Here is a 21,837-nt window from a genome sequence, read left to right as displayed (position 1 = left end):
GTAAAAGAATTATTTACTCGTTGCACACAATTAACAATGGTTTGAGGAAAAAAGAGTGCTATTCGTGGCAGTCGTCATTAATATGTAACCAAATTAGATCCATAAGCTATTCCAAAGTGGTTTGCTGACATCATCTTGACCTTTCCATCAAAAAGTTGGCTGAACTCTTCGAGCAAAATCTTTTATTGAAACAGATTTCTTTAATTAAAATAGCATATTGCTCAAATTTCTATTAGAAACAGTGCTGACTTTAGAAAAAAATTATGGGTGGACAGGAAAGGCAGCAGTGAGGAAAAAACCTTGTTAAACAGCAGTAGAAATGCACTGATATGCAGGGCCTGGGAAATATATGAAAACAGAAAAATGAGGTATACTTTTGTCTAGTGAGTTATAGTTCAAGAATTATCTAGTTAAAGTTAGAGCAAAATGGTCTGAATTTTGTTTTATTTATTTAAATTTTAATTTATAAAATGCATCTAATACTCTGAAGACAGATGGTACAGCATTTGAAAAAAGGCTACAGCTTATAATCCAGTGGCAAATTAAAGTTGTTTTATTTTTAAATATAAAGTGCTTCAGCATTTATTTCTACACAGTATCAAAGTCCTGTTCTTACCAGCACTGTAAAACAGTCAAAAAATCATAAATTTTCCGACACTGCAACACTTGATCTAAACTGTACTTCTTTTGGAACTGGGAAAACCTAGGAAAAACACACCTTATTTTAGCATAATCTCAGGAAGAAGACATATTAATCATAGCTACACCCACTATATTGCTTTCATACTGTAATTTTATGAAGTGTAAAGCACTGAACAAAGAATTTATATTGGAGTATTGTTCTCATTGTATATAATGGAAAGTGTCTTGTCTATTTTATACTTTGAGTTTTACTGTTGTGCAATACATGATTTCTTTCAAATTCGGTTTTCTTGCTATATTTTCATTACCAAAGTACAATATTGCACTCACGGGTTGTTAGTTGAATGGCTATGATTCTTCCATGCAATTTTTGCAAAGTGTTCTTGTTTTGTTCCTGAAAGAAAAAAGTCAAGCTATACTGAGAGGCTGTAATATTTTCTCACAGACTTATTAACAAGTGATAGGGATGCTGTATTCAGTTTAAATTCTTATGGCACTAGCTCTAAAATCTCTGTTATAACGGATCCATTATATTAAGGATTCTTTGCAATACAGCTGGGTTTGGGTCAGTAAAGTTTCAATTACTAGATGAGAGATTATTTAAAACTGGCTGAATTCCAGCTGATAAATTTAGAGATCTAATGCACTATGTTGTCATTAACAGACACATAGAAAATACAAAAAAGGCTAACAGCTATCAATTTTAGTCAAATTTGAACAGAGATATGTTCATATATTACTATTTCTCCACAGCACAGTAATTTAATTACAGTGAAAAATTTGTCTTCTAAATTATTTCCATAAATCGTCTGAAATAAATTTTTAAAATACGAGATGTCCAATAGTTCGTTTGGCAGGAATATGTGCTGCCAAATAAGAGACTAAGTTTTAGAAGCAATTATGGGACCGCTATTCCTTTGGTTGGTGAGAGCTGAAGGAATTGCAATAGTGGTACTCTGAGAATGTAAACTGAGATATGACTAATGCACAAAAGTTGTCGTAAAACTCTTAATGTTGCTACACACATTCGTATGATGCACAAAACCACAAAAAAGCAAATAAATTAAAAATTAAGCCTTATACAGGCACAAACCTTACCACTAACACAACTATTGTACAGCACAGAGTATACACCACAAACTTAACTCCATCCCATGAATCTACTTTTCTGAAAATATCCCTTGATCAAGATTCCCCTTTGCCAACATTATCAGTTGTGGACGTTGGGTATGGCAACATGTACCTGGTGAAAATGAAGTCATGGAATAACAGTTTATAATTAAGCTCCCAAACAAATTTTTCATTTTTCTTCTAATACTTTACTCTGCAATAGGATTTTTCCCCATAAGTTTGAACAGTACCATATTTCTCCATATGTTCTTTTCCAGCATTTCCAAACAACTGTGGTGCTACTGGAGCTGCAGACAAGCCATATTTGTTTATCATCACTTCCATATGTTTATCTATTGGATTTGTCCTGTCTGTGAACTAAAAATAAAAATAGTTGTAAATTAAGCAACTGGCAAGTTTAAGGTGAATTATCCATTTCCTTTATAAACTACAGTATTCCTGCAAAAATATAATGGACTTTGAGAAAAAGAGAACATCTCTTAACAGCTCAGGTAGACAGCACTCTGCCTGAGTAGGATATTTTGAAATTTCAATAACTTGTCTACTTGTAAGAAAGGACAGATAAGCAGAAGACAGTCAATAACTGCATTATGGGAGGTGGGGAGGGAAAAGGACTTATTGAAGCCCTTAGAAAATGCCCAGGGGACATTTTGGGTCTACTGGATTCAGCATGGGACTAAATCAGAAGACTTGGCTTCTCTTCCTCCTCCCCACCCTCCCTCACCTCAACTTGCTGTGCAATTTTAGGCAAATCACTTTAACCACTCTGTACCTCAGTATTACCATTTGTAATTTTCTGCATGTCCCCTCAATTTTGTTTTTAATATAGACTAGGTCAGTGTTTTTCAACCTTTTTGATACCAGAGACCAGCTTTCTGCCTTCCTAAACTGTATCAAAGAGATCTCAGGGACTTGCCAGTCCACAGACTAGTCATTGAGAAACACTGGTTTAGGTCAGTGGTTCTTAACCAAGCGTACATGTAACCCTGGGGTGTGCCGACGTCTTCCAGGGGGTAGATCACCTCATCTAGATATTTGCCCAGTTTTACAACAGCCTACATAAAAAGCACCAGTGAAGTCAGTACAAACTAAAATTTCATACAGACAATCCCTTGTTTATACTTCTCTATATACTATACACCGAAATTTAAGTACAAGATTTATATTCCAATTGACTTATTTTATAATTACATGGTAAAAATGAGAAAGTAAGCAATTTTTCAGTAATAGTGTGCTATGATACATTTGTATTTTTAGGTCTGATTTTGTAAGCAAGCAGTTTTTAAGTGAGGTTAAACTTGAGGGTACACAAGACAAATCAGACTCCTGAAAAGGGTACAGCAGTCCTGAAAAGTTGAGAGCCACTCGTCTAGGGGCTTGGCTACACTTACGAGCTAGTGTGCAATAAAGGAGCCCCATGCGCACTAGCTCACTCCCTGTCCACATTGGCAAGGCACATAGAGCGCTCTCACTCTTCAGCTAGAGAGCTCCTGATACTCCACCTCGGCAAGAGGAATAACGTTTGCTGTGCCCTCGCTGAAGCACTGTGGTGTTGCATTACTGCGCTCTGATAGGCCTCTGGAAATGTCCCATAATCCCCTTAAGTTAAGTGGCCACTCTTGTCATTGTTTTGAATCGCTGCAGGAATGCGGATATGCCCTTTAAAAGCTCCGTTTTTGACAGCCAGCTGCTTATCTGCTCCGAGACAAAGCAACCATTAGTGTGGAATGCTGTGTGTGAGAGAGAGGAAGGAGTAGGAGGTCTGCTGCTGTCTGAACTTATAAGACAGCATGCTGACATGCTCTCAGTCCCCCCCAAAAAAACACTCTCTCTCCCGCCACATACACACAACTCACTCCCTGTCACACACTACCCCACCCCCCCATTTGAAAAGCATGTTGCAATCACTTGCATGCTGGGATAGCTGCCCATAATGCACCACTCCCAATGCCGCCGCAAGTGCGGACAGACTGCAGTGCTTTCCCTACTGCACTCTACGAAGGCTGGTTTAACTCAAAGCGCTCTACATCTGCAACTGTAGCCAAGTCCTAGGGCACACATCGCAGTTGTTAGGAACTACTGAACTTTAATCTTCCGACAGTGAAATTTACTGGGAAATTAATCTCTTATCTGTGGATACATGATTTGCACAATGTACATTTACATTTCCTAGTAAATTGTTGTGAAAGGTACCTTAACTATTTTGATAGAAATGTAGATAATTTACCTTAAGCAGTCTGTCTGATGATATCTTAAACTAATTGATGTGTACATAGGAATTTGGAACTCTCATACATTTTAAACATTTGTACCACTAGATTACATTTAAAAAAGAGTGCAAATATTTTAAAGACACTTACTTTAGCTTCAAGGGACCCCCTTTCCATCTTCTCAAAGCCAAGAGCCAAAGCACAATTTGCCAAACCTTAAAATAAAGCTTTCGTTATTTGAAATATGACTAAATATCTAAAGCTCATGTACTATAAATATGCATTTTGCTAAAAATATATATACACAAAAAATTGGTACGTTTTCCTTCTTTTTCTTCACTTCTGAATTTGAGTCAAGTTTGAATGAAAATGGGATTGAGGTTACACAAATTATTGATGTCATATAAGAAATGTACCTTAGAAGATCAGATTTCTTTATTTCGAAACACATATTTATTTTAATGCTGAAAGATCAATTTCTTAGCATTGCCAAGTGTCCTCACCTCAGCCACAAATACAGAAATACAATTGTTTAGAGGAACTCTGAGTTAATATTTTTAAATATAGAAATAATAGGAATATCATGTGTCCTCCTCTCCCCTTTTTTTGTGCTATAAAACTCCCTGAAGAACTAGAGAAACGGAGTGTAAACTCCCTCACCCTTCAGTTGAAAAGGAATAGATATAGAATCTTCCACAAAGAGTTTTTCCCTAAAGTGTTAGTCAAGAGTGAGTTATTTAAAGTTAACACAATACAAAACAAAACAAAATTTAAACAGTCTGACTAGAACTCCCTTCTGCTCTCAGTGGTTCAAGGCTTCAGTCTCTCATGATGCCATAATCCCACTAGTTTCAGTTCTCCAAAAAGTCATTCCAATAAAAACCTGATATTTCTAGTATAAAACACAAGCAGATAAAGAAGTCATTATACACCCAAAAAGACGCTCTCCTTCCCAAGATAACTTTTAACTATGAGACTTTTCAGTGCAGTATTACTTATTACTTGTAGTGTGGGAAGGAAGTATAGTTCAGAAGGTAACTAATAAAATAAAGAGCTGCAATAGACAAACTGTCTTAAAAGAAACAAACATACACCTTCTCACTGTTCTGCTGGTAAGCAAGGCAGAGGGAGGAGATAAGAAAGGAAGGCCTTGGAGGGAGGAAAGCAGCAAGGATAAACTGCTTCAAACTGTGTTTTGCTAAAGGTAGTAAGTTAACTGAAGGATATAGAGAAAGCTGGGAATCTGAAGATTCTTTGTTAGACACTAACTGATCATGCTGAAGCCGGGGCGGCTCCAGGCCCCAGCACACCAGCGCATTGCTTGGGGTGGCATGCCGCAGGGGGCGCTCTGCCGGTTGTCGGGAGGGCGGCAGGGGCTCGCGTGGACCTCTGCAGGCGGCCTGCGGAGGGTCCGCTGGTCCCGCACTCCGGTGGAGCATCCGCAGGCATCCACGGGGACATAAGGGACGCCTGCGGGAGTCCACTGGGCCAGTGGGACCAGCGGACCCTCCACAGTCAAGTCTGAGGGAGATCCACTGGAGCCATGGGACTGGCGAGCGGCAAAGCACCCACCACGGCGTGCCGCCGTGCTTGGGGCGGCGAAATGGCTAGAGCCGGCCCACCAGGATGAGATGATTTGCCGTGAGTCTGGCCCATTTGCAGGTATACTGCTCACTTGCTTATGAACAGGGGCGGCTCCAGACATCAGCGCAGCAAGAGCGTGCTTGGGGCGGCAAGTCACGGAGGGTGGCCTGCCGGTCACTATGAGTGCAGCAGGCAGGCGGCTTTCATCAGCACGCCTGCGGGAGATCCTCCAGTCCCACAGCTTTGGCAGCAATTCGGCGGCAGGGACACCGATGGCACGGCACTGGCGGACCTCCCTCAGGCATGTCGCCGAATCCATGTGACCACCGGAGCGCCCGCAGGTGCGCCAACAAAAGCAGCCTGCCTGCCGTGCTTGGGGTGGCAAAAAACATAGAGCCACCCCTGCTTATGAATACTTTGTTCTTGTATTGGGCGTAGTGACCTCTTATTTTTAGGCTGTTAGGCATGTTTAGAACAATTGTATAACATAGCATTTGGCCTCTGGATTTAATAAAGGAATTTATGGTTAAATTTGTATCTGGTGGTCACCCATGTTAATAATTCTAACAGAAATTGTCAATATTTTGTAAACACAATGCAGAACAACAAAATATTGAATGCTGGCACTTCCATTAAGTTTTACTCTTAAAAATGAAAGTACATTCATAAACAATTTTAGATTACTTAAACCACCATTGCTTACTGTATTAGACTCCTATCCTGCAATCTACTCCATATGGAGGGATCCGTGCTCCCATACAGGGCATGACAAAATTGATCAGTCTAGGCAATACCTATCACCCTTTCCAGTCCAAGGACGCAGGCAGAGAATTTATGTAGCCCTGTTTATGGAAACTGAACAAATGTAATTTATGAAATTTGGAGAACATATTATTCCCTTCCACCCCCATTTGTTTCAGAGTGTGATTCACAAAATTAATGAATATATGTATTACATCACTGCTAATTAATTCTAAACAAACATAGCTTACCTCCCTGGATCACTTGGCGGGCCATGAACAAAGCAGTGGATCCAGTGGAACAGTTGTTGTTAACATTAATGATAGGAATGCCAGTTAATCCCAAACTGTGGTAGATAGCCCGTTGACCACATGTTGAGTCACCTTTATACAAAAATGAAACATTTAGAAGGAAGTGGAGAGTAGTCATATAGTAGCAAAAATTCTAACAACATAAGGGTAATGCTATACTTTGATTCTAGAAAAGACACTTCTAAAATCTCTGAAGAGCACAATTTTCCAACTCAACCGATAGCAACAGGTAAGCTAAGATTGCACTTAACCTTGTTATAAAGCAGTCCAGTCACTATTGCCAGGTTGTACAAATAACAGTCTACAATATAATACCTGTTCCAGACACATACACTCATGACACTAGGGGAGTTAGTTCAGGTTGACTCTTAACCCCTTGTGACACTTCGTATATGTCTGGGAAACTGTGTTCAAAGGACATGGAATCCATTTTTCTAAATATCCCAGCAGATTGTCTTCTGCTCATATCGGGTCAATCACACACACATTTACTGGAAGACAGGTGATTAAAGTGGTGTGCCAGATTGAACTTTCTGTAAAGAGTATTGTATTAAAATAAAATGAAATTTGAAGGACCATGTTTGCCTATTACATGCTTAGGCACATACCAAGATGGCAGTATTTATTACCAAATATCTTTCTAGACAATAAACACAGTTCTCTTCTTCACCCTAAGAAATTAACTCCTCAGATTCAAGCTTACCTTTGCCTTTTGGCTGGTTAAAATTCTGAAGTGATTATCTAGGGACTATATTTCCTTTTCTTCAATTCCAGCTGTAAGTGTGTGTTAATATTCACTTGACCCCAAAATGCCATTTAGCTCTTAAATGGCAAAACAAACTACTCAAACTACTGCATACACTCGTTCATTAGTCCATTTGTTTATAAGCCGACCCCCTAAAGATGGGTAGGTAAAAATAGCAAAAACTGTATGACCCTTTCATAAGCCGACCCTATATTTCAGGGGTTGCCAAACTTTGGCTCCTGGTCTGTTAGGGTAAGCCGCTAGCGGGCCTGGATGTTTTGTTTACCTGGAGTGTTCACAGACACAGAGCCCCTCAGCTCCCTGTGGCCGCAGTTTGCTGTTCCCAGCCAATGGGAGCTGCAGGAAGTTCTCCCGCAGTTCCCATTGGCTGGGAACGGCAAAACTCAGACACTGGGAGCTGAGGGGTTCCATGCCTGTGAATGCTCCAGGTAAACAAAATGACAATGTATTAGATATTTAATTCAATGATTCCACAGAGTTTAAAATCATCAAATTTTGGTGTAGACTCGTTTATAAGCCGACCCCTGCCCTTTGATGTGTCACTTTTTTACCAAAAATATTTAGCTTATGAACGAGTATATATGGTACTTAGTTTCTAAGCATTTGTAGCAAAACTCTTTGTTAATTTATATGATTAATAATTTTTCAACATAGGAGGTTGAGCAATATTTCTATTTAAATCTTTAACTACTTGTTTTAAGGAAGTTCTTGGCTGCTTTCTAATGATTACAGAAATATAACAAATCCTCAAAGAAACTTAATCACTTTAGTTTTATTTCTTCTTTATTTCATCAATAAAATGCCACTTATTTACAGAACTATAAAAAAAGTCCCAGAAATGCTCTTCACTGACCTGTATCCTTCTCTTTGAAATGACCCTGAAAGACTGTATTTTGACATTCACTCTCCTTGACCTAATTTGCTTTAAAGAGAGCTTTGCCATGTTGTTTGGCTTCTTAGCAGTGTTACTGCTATAAGTAGTTTAATTACATAGTTACATCATTGTGTGTCGTGCTGTCTACTCACAATTGGGTGATTTAAGAAAAGAATTCTCAGAATTTTAACCTTCCTGTTGAACTTCCCTTTTATACCATTTCCTTTCCATAATGTACTTGAAGGAGGACTGACTTTGCCCAAATAATAATCTTTTTTCTATAACTAGCTCAGGATGAATTGGGCAAATGTGCTCTGCAAAAAAGAACATTTATAAATATATATTTAAATACTCTGAAGAAACAATACAGAAAAAATAAGGAAGAAAGAACAACAGAAATGCCTCTTGAGAAAATGACTTGCTCTCTAAAAAGGTGATGTTCTAGCTTTGCAGGCAAGGCTAGCATAACTTCTCAACCTCCAAAGGTGGCACCAGCTGGCAAAAATATACTGTCATTTAAACTACTGCAATGAATGACATTACCATAATAATTATAAAAATGTATGGATTGTGTACAGCTCACATAAGGTGCTTGAGATGATCAAACACAAAATATAACACTGTAGGGGCCTGATCCTGTAATGGGAGCTACTTAGGATATTCGCACATGTACCACGTTTCCTTGAAATCTATACTACCAATGATTAAAGTAACTGGACACTCTACGGGTCACTAAGGCTTGAATCTGTGCTCATTAAAAATCTGAGGCCCTAATCTTGCAAAGACTTGTACAGGTGCGTAGTTTTAAGCATGGCTCTGTGTTAAGGCAGATCCAGGAATGGGGAAGGAGGAGTGGATGTTAGGCTTTGCACAGGAATGGACAAATTTCATTCTCATGGATGAGACTCCTCATACGCATAAAGTTAAGTAGGTGTTAGGAAACTCATACCCTAAACAGGTAACATAACTTACCGTAAACATAGCCCACACATGCCTGCTCCACGGCTGAGTAAGGAATACCTGCATCAGCTAAAGCCTTCTGACCTAGAAAGAGGTTGTTTTTTTAAAATCCAGTAGTCAAAACTTTTTAAAAAGTGAATAAACTATTTTTTGAGAAAATGATCCAAACAAAAGTTATAGAAAGGAAATTAAAGAAATTAAATCAAGGGCAAATACATTATTTATTCTCAGAGGGACAGACTTAAATACTTCTGCAGTCTGGAGGAACACACAAACTTTTAATCCTCTACCACAGAAGCCTAATTACATTTTTATTGAATGTAGCTCTGATTTTTGCAAAAATTTAGAAGCGAATCTAGTTAAATTAATTCTTCATCCCTCTGAATAAAAAGGCACATTATAGTATGCATCTATGTAAACAATATACAAAAATAGTATTAAGCATGCACTACAGAAACAAACTTCAAGGCCTACTATGTTTGAAAGAGGAAACAACGTATCTTAACCGGCTCATTGTTATACCAGAAATCTGTAGAAGACTCTAGTATAATTAAGATAAGAAAATCTTGTCTAATACATAATTATTTCAATGAAAGTATAAAAATGACGACATAAGGTCTCAAGATAAGATTTTAATACTGGAATATAATAAATATTTGAGCTCTGTGATGTATGCCCAACATTTTCTTAGGCCACATAGTTCAAATTTCATTCGTACGTAGTTTTAACAACAGAAGCTTCTTCCTCCTGGCTGTTAAGTGATCAGCTGGTATGCCTATACATGAAAGTTGTTATCACGTATATACATTAATGTTTGCTAGTGCAACTACATAGGATACTGTTTATTTAAATATCTAATTAATTCTTGAATCCTATGTTCTTGGCTCTGATTCTGTGTGGCAGTGAGTTCCGCAGGTCAATTATGCACTATGTAAAAAAGTATTTCATTTCATCGGTTTTAAATTTGCTGTCTTGAATGTTCATTGGTTGCTTCCTCATTCTTGTACATTTTACCCTTTCTCATTATACAATTCAGAAAAAAAAATGTTAAAATTAAAAGTAATCTTGGTCATTAATTACCTGCCTCTTTAGCCATGTCAGGGTAATCCCAATTTTCCCGCACACCAGGCTTTTCAAACTGGCAGGAAGAAAAACAAGATTTAAACTTAATATAGATATTTTGCTCACATTGCTACACTCAAGCATCATTAAAACATAATTTACTCATATCTGAACACCCAGGGCGAAATCCCTCTTGCAGAGGCCCATGCAAAGTCATTGTTCCACAGAAACTACACAGTATATAGCACAGTGTTCCCCAAACTGTCGGGCATGCCCCCTATGGGGTTGTAGAGGAATATCTGGGAGGGGGGGAAGCATGCAGTGGGGCCCAAGCCAGCCCCCAGGGGGAGACAGGGAGGAAGCACCACACTTCCAGCCACACTTCACCCCCAGTCCAGCTCTGCCCCGCCTCTCACTCCTCTCCCAGCCCTGTTCAGTCCTGCTCCACCTCAAGGCATGAGCCAGGCCCCACAAGGGGCAGCTAGGGAGCATCATGCTTCCATCCCAGCTTTGCCCCCAGTCTCGCTCCTCTCCCAGCCCCATTCAGCCTCCAGTCCTGCTCTGCCTTCAGACCTGGGCCAGCCCCCATGGAGGACAGGGAGGGAGCACTGTGCTTCTAGCCCAGCTCTGCCCTCATTCCCTCTCTGCCCCCAGACCAGCTCCGTCTCTAGTCCTAGGTCCTTCCCATCCCTAGTTCCGCCTTCAGGCCAAGCTCCTCTGCTGAGGAAGACTTGGATGTGCATTAATGGGGGGCGAGGGGATAACACAGACAGACTCCATTAATGGTAAAGGGGGGGGGAGGTGTGACTGGAAATGTTTGCACACCACTAGTATAGCATGAACAGAGGCTATGCAGGTGAGGCTCATCTCTTTCAGAGAACCAAGGCTGTGCTCTGTGCAGGCCCTGAACTGGCCAGAAAGGAGAGACTGAACAGGGAGTTCTTGGCTCTGTGTTAAGATAGATCTGTGAACAGGAGAGAGGCGCAGACGGAATCAATTTCATTCTCACAGATTAATACAGTATTTATAACCATCACTAAGTTTTGACAAAGGTTTTGTCCTTTTACACAATTTTATGGCTATGTGCAAATATCTATGTACCTTACAAAAGCAAGCAAATTCAGTGTTATTTTATGTAAGCCTCCCTTCCCATTCCTTATGTCAACTCACTATGCATCATAACCTAGGTGTCAAGTTATGTCTAACCTTCATTCTTGCAACAGCAACTGTACTTTTATTCTCTCTACAAAGAGACAAACATGAACGTGCTACAAGCAAATGTTTAATAAATAGTGATAAAATATGTCAGCAAAAGATTTTATTTCCATGTTTAATCATTACTGAAACATAATTGCTTTAAAAAAAAAGTGAAACCCGTTATCCTCTTCCCAATGTTTTTAAAAATATCTGTGTTCACTATTACCAATATCAAAATGTGATTCTACATCTGCATATGCTCACCTTTATAGCCCCAATCCCAGCCCTTCACATTCATTATCTCTATTTTCCAAAACTTCTTTTTAACAACATATACCAATACCCTGGTAAACGAAGGCCAGAAAGATTCAGTGAAAGGGAATGGGTCTACGTACAATCTTGTACTTCAGAGCATTCTGTGTTTAATAACGCCCCTTATTCAAAAGATCTTGCTCTACCTACACTACTATATTAGCAATTTCTCAGACCCTACTGATGTTTTAATTGGCTAAACTCACTCTTCCAGATGCTCACCAAGAAGTTGTGTTTGGATCTGCATACTGAATCCACGTGCATTTAAGCAACTCTGTATTTGGGCAGAATTTGGCCTCTCAGGTATGCTTCTTGGGCACAGACTTCTGGTACCATTTCTAAGGAAAGGGACTCTGTAGTCCAGCTGTCATAAGCTCCAAGACCACATGGCAGTTAAAGCATGTAGCAAAGGAATTTCTAAAAAAATCATACTTTACTCATAGACAAATCACGAGACACACAGGTCTAGGCAAAAATGAACACCTGTATGCAATTCCTTCTCTCAGGCTTGGTCTACATGACAAAGGTTTGCCAGCATAGCTATATCAGCTAGGAGTGTGAAAAAAATCACACCCTCTTACTGACACAGCTATGACAGCAAACCCCTTGATGAAAGAGTAATTTATTCAGTATAAGTAATGTCATCTAGGTAGTGGCATAGCTATGCTGGAGAAATTTGTTTTGCCAGCATATGCTATGTCTCCACTAGGGATCTCTGCCTGCATAGCCATGTCAGCAAAGGCTCTGTAATGTGGACAATACATTGGAGTCACCACCATTCTGGAGCATTTGTTGGATTTTGTAAGTATCTTCAGGGGTCCTCTCCTGCACCAAGTTCCCTTGAGCTGTTCAGGTCCAGCATCAAAAGGCTTCCCCTTAGCTTAGTGAGCAACTTCTAACAGTTTTTGTCTTTATTCCTTCTTTTCTGCTAAGGATTTCTCATTGCTTCAACGCCACTTCTCTATAGCATATCTACTGTACTGCAAGAGTTAAGGACCCTTGATTACTCTGCAGTGCACTGTTAACTCTTTGTCAAGGCCTCTCAGAATGTCAATCAAAGATGGAGGCAAAAAGATAACAGGGAAGGCACAGTTTAGTCTTACAACCAAGATGGTGCTCACAAAACAAAATGCAGTGTGTAGTTCAACGGAGATACATACAGACCTATACTAAGTCAAAGACATTATTATATTTTTTGACAAATTAATGACAAATGATCTATGAAAATGGTCATAATAGGTACATGAAATGTTTATCTATTGGCCAAACATGTTAAAGATTGACAAAAGAAATACTCCCATGAGGTCAAATAGCGTGCAACTACATGATCCTGAAAGGCTCCAAAACAAAAAGCTAACGAGACTTTTAAGCATGGTTTCTGACAAGCGACACGACTTTTCCAAGTCCTTTGTTTGAGCACACCACATGAGGCCTCATCTTGCTCTCACTGCAGTCCAAAAACTATATTCTTTGGCCCACTCAATATGATTAACAGTCTGCTTAAAAGAGGATAAAAACTAGAAGAGGATATTTATGTCAAAACTGGTAAAGCTGTGCAAAGAATATGCTCACACAGTATTCACCTAACTTAAGACAATGTTATTAGAAATACAGCCAAATTGTCAAGACGACAATGATTTTGATCTACCAAATCCTGTATGATTGGGTCCTGGCTAAGTGACAGATCAACTGTCATACCTCATTTCTTTCTCCTCTCTCCTCAAGCAGATGCCCTCTAGAGTCAAAGATTTAAGGAGACAGCAATAGGGTATTCTCAGTAGATCTTCAACTCTAGAATTTGCTTTCCCCACTATTCTAACAAAGCCCAAGTCTGGTGACTTTTAAGGCATAGTGCAAGGCCCCTTTCTCCTCTCAGGCGTTTTTTTTTTTTGGTTTGTTTTTTAAACAAAAGACATGTTATCCTTTATTTTTCTAAGTTCTCTACTCATACTTTGAGTTTATTTTTAATTTATAAAATGCCTTATTACAATCTCCACATCAGTCAAATTAGCATAACTGAAACATATGCTCATTTTACTAAAAGCAAAAAAATGTCTTACTGCTGTTGGAAATAAGTCCTTCTCCACCAGGGCAAGTTTATTATAAATAAGAAATATACAGTGAACTAGTAGCTGAATGATTAAATACAGTAAAAGATACCTATAAGCATAGCTCAGCACCCACCAACAGCTCCCTGTAGCCTGCCCCACCCCTCTGCTCCAGCTCGCCTCCACCTCTACCTCCTCCGTGAGCGCGCTGCCACGTTCTGCTTCCCCCCATCCCTCCCAGTGCTTGCGCCCCGAAACAGCTGATTCGTGGGGCAGGGAAGGAGAGCGGAGGAGGGGAACATGGCACACTGGGGGAAGAGACAGGGCTGGGATTTGGGGAAGGGATCCAATAGGAGCAGGGAGGGTGCGGAGTTACGGAGGGGACTTTAGGGATGGGGTAAGAATGGGGCCGGGGCCAGGGCCAGGGCCGTGGGCACTCACCGGCGCTGGAGAAAGTTAGCGCCTATTGAGGTATCTTATAGGCATAAATTTAATTCCAGTGTATTTGAAACCTTAATATTAAGCATCCAACATTTAATATCGTCTTCCACTTCCAAGCTGTCCTCATGCAGGACTACTCAACTGACTGCTAACTTGGCTAATGCTGAACAGCTAGCCATAAATTATGCATTTACACTACATATTTAAAACATATGTTCTTGAATTAGTTTAACAGAAACAATGGTTAACAAATAAGAATTCATCTTTGCGCATTTTACAAGAAAGGGATTAGATAGAGAGTAAAGAGTCCACCACTCTCCTAAAACTACCAAGTTTCAGGAATCGTTGTTGAAACAAGTGATACGTTGGGGTGAGGGGGGGGAGAGGATAAAGGCCCCTTATATGCTTTGGAGAACCTATCTATGACTTATGAATTCTAGTTGATATTATGAAGTTATCATAAGAATGGCTCTACTGGGTCAGACCAATGGCCCACCTAGCCCAGTATCCTGTCTTTCGACAGTGGCCGGTGCCAGATGCTTCAGAAGAAATGCACAGAACAGGGCAATTATCAAGCAAACCATCCAATTGACCAGTCCCTGCTTCTGGCAGCGAGAGGTTTAGGGACACCCAGAGCGTAAGGTTGCAACCTAACCATCTTGGCTAATAGCCACTTATGGATCTATCCTCCATGAACTTTTCCAGTTCCTTTTTGAGCCCAATTATACTTTTGGCCTTTACAACATCTTCCGGCAACAAGTTCCATAGGCTGACTGTGTGGAAAGAAGTATTTCCTTCTGTTTGTTTTTTACCTGCTGCCTATTAATTTCTGTTATGATGTATGAAGTGGCTCATGACTGTGAGCATCTACCTCAGGGTAGGCTGTCAAAAACAGGGTAGACATCCCAAACAGGCTATAATTAGACTCTGCCAATCCAGTAACAAATGTGAACTCCTGGATCACCAGTTTACCTGCCGCGTCCGCAGGTTCGGCCAATCGCAGCTCCAGGCCAATAAGGGCTGCGGGAAGCAGTGACCACCCCATCCCTCAGACCGTGCCATTTCCCGCCACCCGACTGGCCTGGAGCAGCCAACCGCGGTCAGTGGGAGCCATGATCGGCCAAACCTGCGGACACGGCAGGTAAAGAAACTGGCCCGGCCTGCCAGGATGCTTACCCTGGCGAGCTGCGTGCCAAAGGTTGCCGATTCCTGGTCTACACTGAAGTGTTACAGCAGTGCCACTGTAGAGGTTTAAGTGTAAACAAAAGTCTAAACCTCTGAAACAATGGAGGTGTGCAATTACGTTTTTTCCAATAGCCCCATAGGTTTTACATTCAGTTACTGTAGATACAGAAAATATTTCATTCCTGCACTATGGAGTTCCACTTCTCTACAGTGCCACAAGCAGTAGCTTAATTGGAAAAGATTATATATTTTACTACACATGCAAATTAACAAGTTTTAAAGCACTTCTTCCAAAAATGCATTGGATGGTCTATTCCTGAGGACTAGCCACTTGTGAATGGATCTCTAACAAGGGCAAGTGGAGCCATTTCAGTTATCAACTCACCAAAGAAAGTCTTCAGATTTTGTCAAATCCAGAAAAATACATTCCTTTCTTATATGCACCCCTAACTCAAAAAGAGGGGAATATGCTTGGCTCCACCTTTGGGGGAGGAGGGACCAGGGCCGGCTTTAGGAAGCGCGGGGCCCAATTTGAACATTTTTGGCGGGGCTCCGGCAGGGATGACTAAAAAAAAAAAACACCTTTCATTTCTTAGCAACCAGTTCCCTATAAAAAGTTCCGATTTAAGGGATGTGCCACATAACGTATTTTTTGTACCAATAGGGTTACCATACATCCATATTTTCCCAGGAGGAAAATTTAAGAACCAAAAAGCCTGATATGTCCAGGAAAATACAGATGTATGTTAACCCTACCTAAAGTTCTTTTTTTAAAAGATGGGCCTGAACTAGAACTGAGCTCCGTTTCACATGTGTGGGTCCCTGCCACTCCCTGGGGGTGTGCTACGGTGACCAGATGTCCCGATTTTATAGGGACAGTCCTGATTTTTGGGTCTTTTTCTTACATAGGCTCCTATTACCTCCCACCCCCTGTCCTGATTTTTCACACTTGCTATCTGGTCACCCTAGGGTGTGCACATGTGTGGGTCCCAGCTGCTCCCTGCCCCCCTCATTGAAGCAGGTATGCAGGGTTACTGCCCTGGGAACTGCAGGGGACCAGTGGACCTGGGGCTGGCTAGAGGCAGGGCAGCGGCTGACTAGAGGTAGGGTCTTGCTATGCGGGCTAGAGAGAGGGGTGTGCGGGGTGGGCTGGCTGGCTTCAGGCAGAGGGGTGCGGCAGAGGCTGGCTAGAGACAGGGCAGGGGGTGCGAGGCTGGTGTGGGAAGAGCAGGGGGTGCGGCAGGGGCTAGCTGCGGGCAGGGCAGGGAATGCAGGGCTGGTGCGGGCAGGGCAGGACAGGGGGTGCGGAGCTGGCTAGAGACAGAGGCTGGCTATGGGCAGGGTGGGTGTGCAGGACTGACTGGAGATGGGCTGGTTGCGGGCAGGGGGTGCTGCAGGGGCTGGCCACGGCCAGGGCAGGGGGTATAGCCCACCCTGCACGCTAAGTGCTCCCTCCTTCTCCCTCCCCCACCGGGGTAGCAGCAGCAGCAGCCAGGGCTCGGGGGCTATTTAAAGGGCCCGGGGCTCCCCTGCTTCCACCACCCTGGCCCTGTAAATAGCCTCCGGAGCCCTGGGGAAGCGGTGGGACTCCGGGGGCTATTTAAAGGACTGGGGTGGCAGAGGAAGTTGGAGCCTCGGCCCTTTAAATAACCCCCAGAGCCCCCCAATATCCCAGGGCTCTGGGGGCTATTTACAGGGCCCAGGGCTCCCCTGCTTCTACTGCTCCAGCCCTTTAAATAGCTGAAGGAGCCTTGGAGAAGCAGTGGGGTTCCAGCGGCTATTTAAAGGATTACCCCAGGGCTCCAGCAGTGGGGCTCTGGTGGCAACTTAAAGGGCCTGGGGCTCCCCAGGGCCTTTAAATTGACCCCTGGGGAAGCCGGGCCACCCTGGCACACCTTGGTTGAATTGGCCTAAAGCCGGCCCTGGGAGGGCCACCTATTAATCAGGACAGTTTGGAGGCAGGTGCAGAAGAGCCATGCCTAAAACCATTCTGGGAGACAGGCATGAGGCTGAAGCATAAGAAGAGTTCAAGCCGTTTGCTGCACAGGGAACTGGCCCCAAGCCTCGCCCCCTCTGCGCAGTCAGGGATGGGGGAAGGGAACCATCCTGTGCCCAGATTGTCGGGGCTGTGTTTTACACACACACACACACACGATTTTCACCCCTGCTATCTGGTAACTCTAGCCCAGATATTAGGTGACGGGTAGCGGGTACAACCCACGGCAGAGAGGCGCAGCTCCATAATTAGGGACCCAGGGACCCGCTGTGAGGCGGGGGAGTGGGCCGCGTCCCTACGGGAAAGGCGGAGGGTGACAGCGGCGCCAGTCACCCCACAATCTCCGCTGTCCAGCCTCAGAGCCGGCTGAGCGCTGGGGCGGACACAGCTCCCCCGAGCCCCTCAGAGAAGGAGGCAGAGACGCACGCGATAGGCGCCCGGAGGAGGCGCAGGGTCCCTAGGGTGGGGGCGAAGCCGGGGCCCCCTGAGTACCTTGGTCATCCCGACTCCCACCACAAACACTCTCCTGCCGAACGGGGCCATCCTGCCGCTCTGAGAGGAGCGCGCGCGCTCTCGAGCCGCCCCTGGGCGAACAGGAGGCGGGCGCTAGCTAGCCGGGAGGACTGGTCGCCCAATCCCGCAGCCACGCCCCTTACTGCCGGGCGAGATGAGCCAAAGGTCGGGGACGAGGTGGGAAGGGGGGGGCAGACTCAGTTCTCCTGCCTCTTCCCCCCGCCCCTTCTCTTAAAGGGGCAGCGCCCTTATAACAAACCCGGGCTTTCCTTGCCGCCACTTGTCTCTTTCGTCGGCTTTACATTAGGGAAGCGGGCGGGAGGAGGGCGAGGTCTCCTCGGGGTCAGTGGTAGAAAGGGCAGTTGGAGCCGCAGCCAGACCGGCACCGCCACAAGGCGGATCTGGCCACTGGGCCCATGGGGGTTGGGCCTCTGGTGGGGTCGCTCCAACCAAGGCCGATAGCTGGGGCTGGAGGGCTGCGCTGGTGTCCGGCTGCCTAGCCCCTTTCCCGGGACCGGCCCCGCGGCGGCCACCTGCCCTGTGAGGAGCGTTAACCGCCGGCCGTGGCGCGTGCCGCCTTCCGCGAAGGGCAGGCTCGGGGCCTTGGGCTGTGAACGCTGGAGGGGACCGGGGTGGCTGGTCTGCGCCGCCCGGCGCCCGCTGTTAATGTTTAACCTCCCAGAGGCAGGGCCACATTAACTTTTTGTGGGCTCCCGGGGGCAAGGTGCAGAGGGGGCGGGGTGGTCAGTCCCCAGCCTGAAGGGCGGGCTGGGGGCAATGAGGCACAGCGGGGCGGCAGCAGCCCAGCAGGAGGGCACCATTTACAAACCTGCGGCTGTCAGACACACCGGCCTGCCCAGCCCTGTGCTGCCAGCGTGCCCCTTCCCATTGAGGCCGGGCTGGCACCACACCACTCCCTGCCCAGTGCCCCACCCTTAGGGTGACCAGACGTCCCGATAAAATCGGGACTGTGCCAATATTTGGGTGGTTGTCCTGCATCCCAACAACCACCCTAATTTGTCCCGATATTTCGCTCCGCCGGCAGCGCTTGGGGGTTTTTTTGTTTTTTTTTTGCTCTGCCAGCAGACACCCCCACCCCTGCACCCCCCCATGTGTCCTGATATTTTCTTCATCTCATCTGGTCACCCTACCCACCCTTATGCCTAGTTCCCACCCCTCCCAGAGACCTCCCCTGTTGGCCTCCCGCCACAACTGCACAGCACCCTGCGCATCACACCGCTCGCCCAGTGCCCCCCACCCATAGACCTCCCCACTGCCCACCACCTTCCTCACAGTCCCACCATCACAGCTGCACAGTATCCCATATTCCTGAGGGGATTCTGCACCAGAAATTAAAAATTCTGTGCACAATATTTTAAAATTCTGCAAATTTTGTCAATAAATAAATGTGGAGGCTCCAAAATGGCAGTGGGGAGCACAGGCTACTGGTTACATGGAGGTGGGAGATTACCCAGCAGCCCCCAACCCCCACCCCGGACAGGGACTCGGCAGTGAGGCTGCACCCATCCCTGACAGTGCAAGGACCAGGCCTGCCCCAGAAACAGCCTTGGGCACTACCCCCCAAGCCAGGTGCATCAGGTGTGGGTGAACAGGCTCAGCCCAGCAGCAGGATCGAAGTGCAGAGGGACTTAGTGTGGGGGCATCTAGGTGGAGGTAAGAGAGTTCTCTGTGGGGCAATATGGGTGCGGCTGGCTCAGTGGGAGATCTGGATGCACAGAAGCTCATTGAGGGTTCCAGGTGCAGGGTCAATGGGACTCTGCAGGTAGGGTGACTAGACAGCAAATGTGAAAAATCGGGATGGGGTGGGGGGTAATAGGAGCCTATATAAGAAAAAGACCCCAAAATCAGGACTGTCCCTATAAAATCAGGACATCTGGTCACCAGATCTGCAGGGGATCCAGGTGAAAGTGTTTGAGCTCAGCAGGGGGGCTCTAGGTGCAAGGGACGTGGGGTTCATCTGGGTGGGGGTCCAGGTGCAGGTGGTTGGGGCTTAGTGGGGAGAGTGTCCGCGGGAGCTCATCGGGGTAATACAGATGCAGGGGAGGAAGGGCTTGTCAGGGTGACGGTTCAATGGGCCTGCTTAACAGGGGAGCCCCAGCTTCTGCCAAGGGGATACCGCAAGCTGCTGCAGTCCCCTGGGACACCTGGCTCAGGGAGGAGGCTTGGGGGGAAGGGGTGGGGGTGGGGTGGGGATGGGGCAGAACAGGTGGGAAGAGACAGGGTGGTGTAGCTTTCTTCTTCTGACTCTGGGCCTGGCACTATGAGCCACTGGCGCCATGGTAAACCCAATACTGGCCAAAGGTGGCAACTGGCAGCTGGCTCAGTGACCCTGGCGACGCAGGATGTCAGTGTTGCCAATGAAGTGAGGGGATAAGCTAGGCAGCCTGCAGCTTTCAGGGTCATTCACTTGTGAAGGGTGCCCTGCCTAGCACAAGAGAGGGAGTTTTCTGCTGGCCTGGCCAGACAGCGTGCTAGCAAAGCTCCACCAAATCAAGACTCTTCCGCTTGTTCTGTTTAGTAGTCACACACAGCTGTAAGGACAGATGCATGTAATTAGTGAGCTGGGCCTGAGGGGGCCCTGGTGGGGGAATCAACAAGGGGTTATTTCAGGAAGAGGAGCTTTCTTTTCACTTGAATGGAAAGTTCCTTTCCTTCTTTAACACTCCCCCCTCCCCCCCCCCCGGCATAAATAAATAAATCTGTTCCAGACTACAGGGTGTTAAAGTGCTGTGACCTTTGCATCTATGGGCCTGCATATTGCAACCAAGTCCCCATAGACCTCTGTTGAGTTCACTGGCATTCCTCCTGGGTGCCGGGATGACCCATTCAGAATCAGTTGCAGGATCTGGGCTGGAGAGAGATGAGAGTAGCAGACAGAGCCATTGAAAGAACCATTTAGGGGTGGACTCTAATAAGTGAGATGAAAATTACCACTGTGAGGGACTGGGAGTATTTGGCAACTGAAAGGAGGTCAAGGTGGGTATGGGGTGATCAAAATGGGAATATTCAACCCTGGATCAATTTTCAAAGCATCAGAATTGTAAATAAAAAAAACCCATAAACTATTAGCAAAGTCAAGATTAGATTCTAGGGGTCCTGATTTGCAGTCTCCTGCACTAATCACTAGATTCTAAAAACAGGTACGTGTGTGAGAAATATGTATAAGATCAATCTGACAAATGGAGAGTGAGAACTCATGACTTTAAAGAGATCTCACCTTATTTACTGAGTATTTCTTGTGGGGACTGTACGTTAAGGAATGGCCTGGGGAGGTATCATATATACCACTATAGTTCCTATAGGGATGGAAGCATTACAAATGCTATAGATGGATAGATTTAATTTGATTATAATTAGATTCTGAATACTATAAAATATTGTTAAATGGCAGCACTCTATCCTTCAGGTTTTTTTAAGTCACTGTATTGGTGTGACATACCTGAAAATAATGTATCAAATTCCCCCGCTGCTGGTCTGATGAAACCAGCACTTAACTAACCATCACTATTCCCACGCCTGTGCTAATAACTGGAAGTAAGTAAAAAAGTTATCCAAACAAGAACCTAACCGATATATAAAGATACGCATTCATGCTACAAAAGCCCTGAAGCTGCAAACTGTTTTGTGTGGGCAGATCCTGGCACCCATGCAGAACCATATTGACTTCAGAGGGTCTCCATGTGACTGCAAGGGTCTACTCATGCAGGTCTCATTGCAGCATCAAAGCCTAATACAGTAATATTAGAATTTTCTTTTAACATCTGAGAAATTAATTTGGGTCTTTTACAAGACATAATCTGAGTTTTAGAATTAAAGGATAAAGGGTGAGCCCAATTTATATTC

At 44.4% G+C, this 21,837-nt stretch overlaps 1 protein-coding gene across 2 annotated transcripts in view; it reads right to left on the bottom strand.

The window, feature by feature from the left end:
* The window catches only part of SCP2 (sterol carrier protein 2), a 52,577-nt gene extending 34,526 nt beyond the window's left edge, over positions 1–18,051 (bottom strand). For both annotated transcript variants that reach the window (XM_032768409.2, XM_032768410.2), the window contains exons 1-8: positions 17,953–18,051; positions 10,300–10,357; positions 9,232–9,303; positions 6,560–6,691; positions 4,134–4,198; positions 2,004–2,130; positions 973–1,036; positions 617–703 (exon numbers count right to left, since the gene is read on the bottom strand). In XM_032768409.2, coding sequence (XP_032624300.1) covers positions 617–703; positions 973–1,036; positions 2,004–2,130; positions 4,134–4,198; positions 6,560–6,691; positions 9,232–9,303; positions 10,300–10,357; positions 17,953–18,003 — 656 coding nt within the window. In that variant the 5' untranslated portion in view covers positions 18,004–18,051. The remainder of the gene's footprint in view (positions 1–616; positions 704–972; positions 1,037–2,003; positions 2,131–4,133; positions 4,199–6,559; positions 6,692–9,231; positions 9,304–10,299; positions 10,358–17,952) is intronic.
* Positions 18,052–21,837: the final 3,786 nt, after the last annotated feature.

This window comes from Chelonoidis abingdonii, chromosome 7 (assembly GCF_003597395.2).
Source record: "Chelonoidis abingdonii isolate Lonesome George chromosome 7, CheloAbing_2.0, whole genome shotgun sequence".
NCBI classification, from domain to species: domain Eukaryota; kingdom Metazoa; phylum Chordata; order Testudines; family Testudinidae; genus Chelonoidis; species Chelonoidis abingdonii.
This window is presented reverse-complemented; position numbering and strand designations above follow the sequence as displayed.